We start from the raw sequence: 11,210 nt of genomic DNA on the forward strand, positions 1-11,210 counted from the left end.
GGCCTTGTGCCATGCCCAGGCTGGAGTGCAGTGGCACGATCATGGCTCACTGCAGCCTGGACTCCTGTGCTCCAGCAGGGTTCCTATTTCAGCTGTCCAAGTAGCTGGGACTACAGGTGTGTGTCACCACACTGGCTAATTTTTAATTTTTTTGTACAGATGAGGTCTCACTGTGTTGCCCAGGCTGGTCTCCAACTCCTGGGCTCAGCCTCCCACAGTGCTGGGATTACAGGTGTGAGCCACTACACCCGGTCCTGTCCTCTTTCTGAGCCTCTGGTATACCTTTACTAGGTCGCTGACGTTAACCTGTCTGTGTGTCTGTTCCCCAGTGAGGTGGCATGGTCACATTCTGTTCATCTGGCGCCCAGTGTCAGTCTGCCTTGTGGAGGCCGCAGTGGCAGGGCTGGCAGGAGGCCTGGGTCCCTTTGCTCTGCGGTCATCCCGTCCGGACTGTGGCAGCCTCCTTGTGGGTCACCACATGCTGAATGCTTGAGGATATTATGTGCAGCCCTTAGGAGCTGCCCTCACCAGCCTCCTCTGTCTTTTTTGGCCCCTGTCCCCTTCCTTTTTTGTTTTTGTTTGAGATGGAGTCTTGGTCTGTCACCCAGGCTGGAGCACAGTGGCTTGATCTCAGCTCACTGCAACCTCTGCCTCCCGGGCCCAAGCGATTCTCCTGCCTCAGCCTCCAAATAGCTGGGATTACAGGTGCCTGACACCACACCTGGCTAATTTTTGTATTTTTAGCAGAGGCAGGGTTTTGTTGTGTTGGCCAGGCTGGTCTCGAACTCCTGACCTCAAGTGATCTGCCTGCCTCGGCCTCCCAAAGTGCTGGGATTACGGGTGTGAGCCACTGCGCCCAGCCTCCCAGCCCCGTCCCCTTCTGCGTGGGCCCCGTCTGACAGCCGTTTCCCAAATCTGAGAGCCATTTCCCTAGTTGGCTGTGAAGTCGGATGGTGTTTGTAATCAGTTGTTTTTACTGTTGTAGAGTTTCCCAGGGACTCTCCAGTCCCTCTCTCCTTTCCTCTCACCTCCTCAAGGCAGCAGCAGGGACTTCCCCTTGAGGTGGAAGCAGCGCTGCACAGCTGACTGGGGTTTGGGGGCCCTGGGGTCACCAGAGGCCGCACCATGAAGTGGCAGTGCTGGCCAACGCATTGGCAAGTGCTCCCGTTCGTTAGTGTGGGGCATTTGGTAGCATTCTCTGCAAATCATTTCTAAATGTGGACTTCTCTGGGGAAATTTGAGTCGAAGTGCACATTTAGTCTTTCTCTTATTATAAATTGGTGGCCTTCAGTGCTTTGCACTTGTTTCTAATGGGGAATCGATGCCGTCTCTCCTTTTCATCCCTCTGTGGCCCTGCATGACTGTCATCCATGTCATCATCCTCAGGGTGGATAGCGTCGCAGAAGGAATCCCACCTGCGCACGGTGAACAGGTGCCGCCCGAGGACCAGCACGCCACTGCCTCGGGGAGAGAGGAGCCTGTGGCAGTACAGACCCCTGGATGGGGCCTTCTGGGAGGAAGCCGGCCCGAACCAGTGGATGCAAAGCCATCTGCTTCATGTGAAGATTCTGAAGCTCCAGTCCCAGCTGAGGATGGGGGCAGTAACGCTGGCGTGTGTGGCCTGTGTCAGCAGGTCCAGCTGGAGCTCACGGGCGTCAGTGGTTCAGACCTTTGGGCTGGGGTCGCCGTGGCCCAGCGCCAGGCCAAGGGTCAGCTGGTGGTGGGCAGCCTCCCGATGCACTGCGCTTGCTACAGGAGTGAACAGGGCCTGCTGTGGCGAAGCCAGGACTTGGCCCGCAGCCCGTCTGGGGTGGCAGGCATCTCCTTAGGGACACCGACTCTAGATGAGCCGTGGCTGGGAGTGAAAAATGACCGAGAAGAGCTGCAGACCTGCCTGATGAAGGAGCAGCTGTCGGAGTTGAGCCTCGCAGGAGCCCTGGACATCCCCCACACCGAGCTCGTCCCAACAGAGTGCCCAGCTTTCACTGCTCCTGTGCTGTCCTGCGATCCGGGAGGCAGAGACCTGTACGGTGGCTGCACGGGCAGCTCCTCAGCCTGCTATGCCTTGGCCACGGACCTCCCCCGGGGCCTGGAGGAAGTGGAGGCCCAGGAGGTTGATGTGAATTCGTTTTCCTGGAACCTGAAGGAGCTCTTTTCCAGTGACCAGACAGACCAAACATCATCAAATTGTTCCTGTGCTATGTCTGAACTCGGAGGGACACCCTCTTCCTCGGCAGTGGGCTCCGATCCAGATGTGGGCAGTCTCCAGGAACAGGGGTCATGTATCCTGGATGACAGGGAGCTGCTACTGCTGACCGGCACCTGTGTTGACCTTGGCCAGGGCCGAGGGTTCCGGGAGAGCTGCCTGGGACATGATCCGACAGAGCCGTCTGAGGTTTGTTCAGTGTCCTCTGAACATTATGCAGCCAGCGACAGAGGAAGCCCAGGACGCATTCCTTCCACATTGGACGCTTGCCCTGAGAACACGTGCCCGTCAGCAGAGGAGCCAATGCTGGACATCCAGGTCACCTCCACACCCGTGATGCCTGGGGCTGCTGGCCTGCAGCGGGAGATCCAGGAGGGTGCCTACTCAGGGAGCTGCTACCATCGAGACGGCTTGCGGCTGAGTATGTCCTGGGCCCCTCAGTGCAAGTGCGGGGGGTGCAGGGGCTTCCTTGTCCTGGGGTCCGGCGGGGTGTCACCCTGGACTAGGTTAAGCAGAAATCATGTTTTAAAGGAGAATGCATTATCATTCACCCCTTGAAAATTCAGATTAGAAATGTGCGCACCTGGGGAGGGTGGAGCCCAGGGTCCCAGGCCAGCTGCCCCATGCCCATCAGTTCCAGCTGTGCCTCCCGACTCAGGCCACACACTTCAGAGAGCCACTCCTCCGGGAGCAGGGGAGGCGTGGGGGCGTCGTGTTGCAGTCTGCCCCTCGACCTCCCACCAGCCTCACCTCGGTGGGCACACGGAGAGGCTGAGGGAGACGAGCATGGCGAGGTGCTCACGTGTTCTTCCGTGGTTTTGGTGTTTATGCTGCCCTGTTCTCTCAAAAACTTGGCCTTCTGTGAGGCCATGTGATCAGGCCCCTCTGCTGGCTCCTTTGAGGTTGATTCTCTTTGTTTACTTTCTTTTTTATTTTCCTAGTTTCTTAGCGGGTCCACATTATTTTAGCTAGTTGTTTCCATATTGCTGATTTTGTAGTGTTGATAGCTAGGGTTCTTACATTTAAAAGAATTTTGTAAATAATACGTGTTATTTGTAGAAATATTAGAAACATAAAGAAAAAGAAGATAAAATCAGCTGGAAACCCCTACCACCGAGAAGAGGCAACCACACTTGCATTGGTGTGTAGCTAGGTGCTGTGTAAAATGCGTACATGCTTTCTCTGTGTAAGTGGGTATGGAGTGTCATATGGCTCGTAGCAACTGGAGTACATACATGTGTGCATGGTTTTAACGTAAACCGTTCACATTCTCGTCACTGGAAGGCAGAAGACCCACTGTGTGTAGGGGCACGTTGAGTGCAGGTCCTCCCGGCTTTCTGAGCTGGGGGTGGTCTGCAGGCCTCTCTGGAGGGCTTCCTTGGCCCCCTGGCTGCCCGGAGTGAGGAGGCGTGGTTGTTGCAGTCCTGTAGGCTATGCCTCAGGGGTTTCCCCTGCCAGCCCTGCCAGCTTTCCTCCAAGCCTTGGTGCTGCCTGCCTCTGCCTGGACTGCTCTGTGGTCCTGGTAGCGTTCTGGGGACTGGACTTTCTAACCTAAAGCGGCTGGGGATTGGACTGCTGCATTCTGGGAACTGGACTCTCTAACCTAAAGCTGCTGTCTAGCCAGGTCATCACAGGCCTGTGCGTTCTCACCTTCTCACCCTTCAGGTATACAGTTTGAGGTGAGGCGGGTGGAGCTCCAGGGCCCATCACCCCTGTTCTGCTGCTGGCTGGTGAAAGACCTCCTCCACAGCCACCGCAACTCGGCCGCCAGGACCTGCCTGCTCCTTGCCAGCCTGCCCAGCTCCACCCACTCCACTGCTGCCGAGCTCACTGGACCCAGCCTGGGGGAAGTGGGTATCTGCAGTCAGCGCGTGCCCTGGACTTGCCTGTACTGTGCGGCAAATATCCCAGTTGGCATCTCTTTCTGTTTCCTCGGGGATGGGAATATGGTCTGTTTGTAACTTTTAACAGTGTCTTCTAATGTTCAGTGTGACTGTAAAGCCACTTTAAATCTGCACAGACCCATGTGTATGGTGGGGTGTCAACACATTTCGACATGGGTGCCAGTTTGGATCAGCGTGCTGAGGCTGTTTGGGGTGCCCTGTGGAGATAGGTCTGAGAGCACGGGAGGAGAGGGTGAGTGGAGTGCAGGGCCCGCCTGCCTTGGGCGGCTGCCGCAGACAGAGGGGTCCCCGTGGGTGCTGCGCCTCTGCTAGGTGCAGTGACGTGTGACCCACAGACCTTCCTCTGCGTGGCAGGTGCTCAGAGCCAGACCCTGGTTTGAGGATCCCCCCAAGGCTGTGGAACTGGAGGGGCTGGCGGCCTGTGAGGGCGAGTACTCCCAAAAGTATAGCACCCTGAGCCCGCTGGGCAGTGGGGCCTTCGGCTTCGTGTGGACTGCTGTGGACAAGGAACAAAACAAGGAGGTATGCTGGCTCTGGGAGGGGAGGGCGCCGGGCATCACTTCAGGTGGCTCCTGACTTTTGGTCCCAGTTCTCTAAACCTGGGGTTTTTGGAGGAGTCCTCTGCATAGCGCACCAAGCAGGCAAGCTGGCCTGTTTGGCCTGGGGGCGGCTTCAGGATACAGCAGTGCACGCGTCATCCAGGGCTGCTGAGCCTGTCAAGCTGTAGATTAAGACTCCAGCAAGCCAGGCTCAGGGCTTCGCCTCCCACCCTCTGTTGAGACCCCACATCTGGGTCTGTGTTCCCCCCTTTCTGACACCCTCTCCTACCCACGTGGATGCTGATATCTTGCAGGCAACACACAGGCATGCTTAAAGCCAAACTTAGGACCCTCCACCCAGCTGGAAAACAGCCCCAAAAAAGAGGCGAGCAGGCTGAGCAACAGAAGCTCTTGGTCTTCCTGGGTCCCTGGAATGACCTCTGTTTATAGCTCACGGCTGAACAGGGATTGCCGCGTGCGGGGCGTCCCTCTAGGTGCAGTGAAAGCTGCCAGCTGCTTGTCCCCCCACCCCCTCCTGCCCAGTTATCGTGGCCACTCTTACATACTCTCCTTCCACGTAAACTTTAGAACTACAGTTCCTCCCTCCCAGGTCCTGTTGGGATTTGTAGCTGCCCAGACATATTTCAGTATGGGGGAATTGACATCAGGACGGTGCCCACTCTCCTGTTGAGAAGCAGCATCTGCTGCTCGCTGTGAATGCTGTTAGACCGTCCAGGCGTGCTCGTGCCTGGCTTGGCGGGTTCCCGTGAGGGTCATGCAATGCCGCCCACAGGATCCTTTCACCCCTGCATCTTCTAGTCACTTATTGCTGGAATGCACCGAATATCCGAGCTGGGACTGATTCATCACATGTCCATATCCAAGTCTCCCTGGTACTAATGCTTTTTTAGTGGATCCTTTGGATTTTCTAGATAAACAGCCACTCCTCTGCAGTCATGACAGTTTTCTCTCCTCTGTGATTTGCTTGTCATCATCCTTTTATCCTTCAGTCCTGTCACTTAGCTAGGACCTGTGGAGCATGCTGCACGGCAGGTGTGCTGTTCTCCAGGGCTCTGCTGCTTCTCCAGGGCGGCTGTGGCTCCTTTCATTTCTTGATGAGCATCTTTTATTTGAGGCTCTTTTCATTTTACTTTCAACCTGCTAATTTTCTTTTTTTTTTTTTTGAGATGGAGTCTCACTCTGTTGCCCAGGCTGGAGTGCAATGGCGTAGCCTCAGCTCACAGCAACCTCCGCCTCCCGGGTTCAAGTGATTCTCCTGCCTCAGCCTCCTGAGTAGCTGGGATTACAGGCACCTGCCACCACGCCTGGCTAATTTTTGTATTTTTAGTAGAGATGGGGTTTCACCATATTGGCCAGGCTGGTCTCAAACTCCTGACCTCAGATAATCCACCCGCCTCGGCCTCCCGAAGTTCTGGGATTACAGGCCTGAGCCATCACGCTTGCTAAAATTTTTTAACAGTGAGTGTTGAGTTCTATCAAATTCTATCAAAAGATGTCTTTTCAGTATCTATTGAGATGTTCATATCCTTGTTACCTTTAAAATAAAACGAATAACATATTCACAGAATCTGTCTTTGATTATATTAAAACAGTCTCTTAATGCATTGCTTAATTTGATTTGCTGTTTCTATTTGGGATTTCTTAAAATGTCCATTCATACCTGAGTTTCTTTCTTTCCTTGAATGTCAGAGTTGCTTGAGGCTGGCCGAGTGGCCGTTGGGTGGTGTGTCAGTACAGGAAGGTGATGCGCCTTCGGCTGTCCTAATTCTTCTTTCACTCTTTCTTTGCCACACTTGCCAAATAACTGTCTCTTTTACATATCTGAAACAAGAGGCATGGTCTCCAGGGTGAAGTGCACATGTCTGAGAGAGGGAACCTGACCATCGCTGGTCTTGCACTCATCAAGTTTTTTTTATTTTCTTTTAATTTCTTATACTTTCTATGAGTTTTTCTACTTTTCTAGGTTACTGAATGTATATTTTCAATACTGTTAATAGTAACAGTGTTTAGAGTATTAAGCTTTTGGAGTACACTTTGGCCATTTCCCAGATATTTGACTTTACAGTTTTACCTTACTTTTGTTGTCATGTGTTTCTAAACAGTTTTTTTTTTTTTTTTTTTTTTTTAAGGGCAGGGTCTTACTCTGTCATCCAGGCCAGAGTGCAGTGGTATGATCTCAGCTCACTGCAGCCTCTGCCACCTGGGCTCAAGTGATCCTTCCACCTCAGCCTCCTGAGTAGCTGGGACTACAGGCATGTACCATCACATTTGGCTAATTTTTTTTTTTTTTAAGATGGAGTTTCTCCATGTTGATCAGGCTGGTCTCGAAATCCTGAACTCAGGTGATCCACCCGCCTCGGCCTCCCAGAGTGCAGGGATTATAGACGTGAGCCACCATGCCCAACCCACATTTGGCTAATTTTTTTGTACTTTCTTGTTTTTTGGGTAGAGATAGAGTTTTGCCATGTTATTCAGGCTGGTCTCAAACTCCTGGGCTCAAGAGATCTACCTGCCTTGGCCTCTCAAAGTTCTGGGATTACAGATGTGAGCCACCATGCCCAGCCAACAGTTTGATTTTTAGGTTTCTATTTTCATCTTTAATGTATCTGAGCAGATCTTCTCATTCTTGGTTTGTATCAGGAATCTGATGGACTCTAGAGGTTTCTTTAAACCTTAATCCCTTAAAGCAGAAGAAAGAAGCCCCAGACTCTTTCTCTTACTATAAAAAGAAACTACGAGTAGTTTTTGCCTTTTAAAAAACAGATGTCAATTTAAATGTTATTATAAGCCTAACACGTTATTGAGCAAAGGAACCAGTCAGAAAATAGACTCTTAAGGGTCGTTCTAGTTTACAGAATAGAGTGCAATTCCCACGTCTTAAAAATCTCCTTTGGGGCCGGGCGCGGTGGCTCATGCCTGTAATCCCAGCACTTTGGGAGGCCGAGGCGGGTGGATCACAAGGTCAAGAGATCGAGACCATCCTGGTCAACATGGTGAAACCCCGTCTCTACTAAAAATACAAAAAATCAGCTGGGCATGGTGGCACGTGCCTGTAATCCCAGCTACTCAGGAGGCTGAGGCAGGAGAATTGCCTGAACCCAGGAGGCGGAGGCTGCGGTGAGCCGAGATCGCGCCATTGCACTCCAGCCTGGGTAAGGAGAACGAAACTCCGTCTCAAAAAAAAAAAAAAATCTCCTTTGTACCAAGAATGCTCCCAGGCCTGGTGACCTGGTGACAGAGAGCAGAGATGGGCATGCATCCCGTGCCATCACTGTGTTGGACAGGATGGGAGAGGCCAGAGTGTTGGGAGGTTGATTCTGTCACTGTTTATTAGAACTAGCTTTATGGGTGGGATAAGGCTGCCCAGCAGCAGCTCACTCCTGTAATCCTAGCACTTCAGGAGGCTGAGCCCAGAGGACTGCTTGGCCCAAGAGTTTGAGACCAGCCTGGGCAACATAGTAAGACTCAGTCTCTACAAAAAGTTAAAAAAAATCAGGCTGAGGCAGAAGAATCACTTCAGCCCAGGAGGTCGAGGCTGCAGTGAGCCAGGATTAGGCTATTGCACTTCAGCCTGGGCAACAGAGCAAGACCCTGTCTCCAAGAAAAAAACGAAAGGCCAAAAACAAACAAAAAAACCCCTAGCTCTATGGTGAGTAAAAATGGCTTTCTTTTTTCTTCCCAGCTGTAGAGGAAAAGAGAAGTTTTTTTTTTTTTTTTTTGAGACGGAGTCTAGCTCTGTCACCCAGCCTGGAATGCAGTGACACAATCTCAGCTCACTGCAAACTCCGCCTCCTGGGTTCAAGCTATTCTTCTGTGTCAGCCTCCCGAGCAGCTGGGATTACAGGCTCCTGCCACCATGTCCAGCTAATTTTTGTATTTTTAGTAGAGATGGGGTTTCACTGTGTAGGTCAGGCTGGTCTTGAACACCTGACCTTGTGATTCACCTGCCTTGGCCTCCCAAAGTGCTGGGATTACACGCATGAGCCACTGTGCCCAGCCAGAAAAGAGAAGATTAAAAAAAAACCTTTATTGAGTTTTTTCCCCAGTGTTTAGGATGACCTGCTATTTGAGGGCTAAGCACTAGTATCCCAGTAGTTATCCTTAAGAGAAAGAGAGCAGGCCTGAAACGCACGGCTTATGATACGGGAAAGAAAATGCCAGAAGAGCACGTGAGCATGTGGAATGTGAGACACCTATTGCTTTCCAGCTATATCCCCTGAGAGTTATTTAGGAAAATATTTAAATGCAGGATGCCCAAAACATGAGTGTCTGTTATTGGGGACTTTCAGCAACTGGACAGACACGGTACCAGCACCCAGATCAAGACACAGAATTTCCCAACATCTCAGGAGCCCTTCTGGGCACAGACCCCAGGGTACCCACTCTCTTGGCATTTAACATAATCAGGCTTGCCTATTTCTGGACATTATATAATGCTCAAATGATATGAGCTCTAATGATGTGGAGTATCTTTTTGTGCGTGCTTGTTCGCCATCTGCATATTTTCCTTGATGAAATCTTTTTTTTTTTAATTTTAAATATTGTACTTTAGGTTCTGGGGTACATGTATGGAACATGCAGGATTGTTGCATAGGTACATACATGGCAAGGTGGTTTGCTGCCTCCATCCCCATCAGCTATGTCTGGCATTTCTCCCCATGTTATCCCTCCCCAACTCCTTACCTGCTGCTGTCCCTCCCCTAGTCCCCACCAACAGACCCCAGTTTGTGACGCTCCCCTCCCTGTGTCCATGTGTTCTCGTTGTCCAACACCCGCCTATGAGTGAGGACATGAGGTGTTTGATTTTCTGTTCTTGTGTCAGTTTCCTGAGAATGATGGTTTCCAGATTCATCCATATCCCTACAAAGGACATGAACTCATCGTTTTTTATGGCTGCATAGTATTCCATGGTGTATATGTGCCACACTTTCCCTGTCCAGTCTATCATCGATGGGCATTTGGGTTGGTTCCAGGTCTTTGCTATTGGAAACAGTGCCGCAGTGAACATACGTGTGCATGTGTCTTTATAATAGAACAATTTATATTCCTTTGGATGTATACTCAGCAATGGGATTGCTGGGTCAAATGGAATTTCTATTTCTAGGTCCTTGAGGAATCGCCACACTGTCTTCCACAATGGTTGAACTAATTCACACTCCCATCAACAGTGTAAAAGTGTTCCTATTTCTTCATATCCTCTCCAGCATCTGTTGTCTCCCAATTTTTTAATGATTGCCATTCTAACTGGCGTGAGATGGTATCTCAGTGTGGTTTTGATTTGCATTTCTCTAATGACCAGTGATAATGAGCATTTTTTCATGTTTCTTGGCCTCATATATGTCTTCTTTTGAGAAGTGCCTGCTCATATGTGTCACCCACTTTTGAATGGGTTTGTTTGTTTTTTTCTTGTAAATCTCTTTTAGTTCTTTGTAGATTCTGGATATCAGCCCTTTGTCAGATGGGTAGATTGCAAAAATTTTTTCCCATTCTGTTGGTTGCCAGTTCACTCTAATGACTGTTTCTTTTGCTGTGCAAAAGCTGTGGACTTTGATTAGGTCCCATTTGTCTATTTTGGCTTTTGTTGCCAATGCTTTTGGTGTTTCAGTCATGAAGTCCTTGCCTACGCCTATGTCCTGAATTGTTTTGCCTAGGTTTTCTTCTAAGGTTTTTATGGTGTTAGGTCTTATGTTTAAGTCTTTAATCCATCTGGAGTTAATTTTAGTGTAAGGTGTCAGGAAGGGGTCCAGGTTCTGCTTTCTGTACATAGCTAACCCAACACCATTTATTAAACTAGGAATCCTTTCCCCATTGCTTGTTTTTGACAGGTTTGTCAAAGATCAGATGGTTGTAGATGTGTGGTGTTGCCTCCGAGGCCTCTGTTCTGTTCCATTGGTCTGTATTTCTGTTTTGATACCAGTACCATGCTGTTTTGATTACTGTAGCCTTGTAGTATAGTTCGAAGTCAGGTAGTGTGATGCCTCCAGCTTTGTTCTTTTTGCTTAGGATTGTCTTGGCTATGCGGGCTCTCGTTTGGTTCCATATGAAGTTTAATGTGTTTTTTTTTTTTTCCAGTTCTGTGAAGAGGGTCATAGGTAGCTTGATGGGGATAGTGTTGAATCTATAAATTACTTTGGGCAGTATGGCCATTTTCACAATATTGAGGAAAGCTTTTTAAACCTTTGCCAGCTTTTAAAAATTGGATTTTTAAATAATATTGAATTTTGAGAGTTCTTTATATTTTCTAGTTACTATTCCTTTATCTGATAAGGGAACTTCACCCAGTCTGTGGCTTGTGTTTCATTCTCTTAACAGTGCCTTTTGGAGAGCAGAGGTTTTTAATTTGATGAAGTCCTCTTGTACCATTTGTCACTTGTGTTTTTGGTGTTATATCTAAGAAGACTGCCAAGCCCAAGGTCGTAAAGACTTACTTGCATGTTTTCTTCTAAGAGTTTTATGGTTTTAGATTTTACATGTAAGTCTTTGATCTATTTTTAGGTTACCTTTTGTGTGTGGTGTGAGCCTGGGGTCTGACTTCACCCT

At 49.8% G+C, this 11,210-nt stretch overlaps 1 protein-coding gene across 6 annotated transcripts in view; it reads left to right on the plus strand.

Annotated features, from left to right (window-relative positions):
• PASK (PAS domain containing serine/threonine kinase) overlaps positions 1–11,210 on the plus strand; it is a 45,925-nt gene that overhangs the window by 22,282 nt on the left and 12,433 nt on the right. For 5 of the 6 annotated variants that reach the window (XR_001819723.2, XM_017510783.2, XM_017510785.2 and 2 more), the window contains exons 10-12: positions 1,387–2,627; positions 3,872–4,056; positions 4,465–4,632. Coding sequence is in view for 5 of the 6 variants with exons in the window: in XM_017510783.2 (XP_017366272.2) it covers positions 1,387–2,627; positions 3,872–4,056; positions 4,465–4,632 (1,594 nt within the window). In the remaining variant the exon portion in view is untranslated. The remainder of the gene's footprint in view (positions 1–1,386; positions 2,628–3,871; positions 4,057–4,464; positions 4,633–11,210) is intronic. The other variant, XM_017510784.2, reaches the window with a different exon arrangement.

This window comes from Cebus imitator, unplaced genomic scaffold (genome assembly GCF_001604975.1).
Source record: "Cebus imitator isolate Cc_AM_T3 unplaced genomic scaffold, Cebus_imitator-1.0 Scaffold443, whole genome shotgun sequence".
NCBI lineage: Eukaryota > Metazoa > Chordata > Mammalia > Primates > Cebidae > Cebus > Cebus imitator.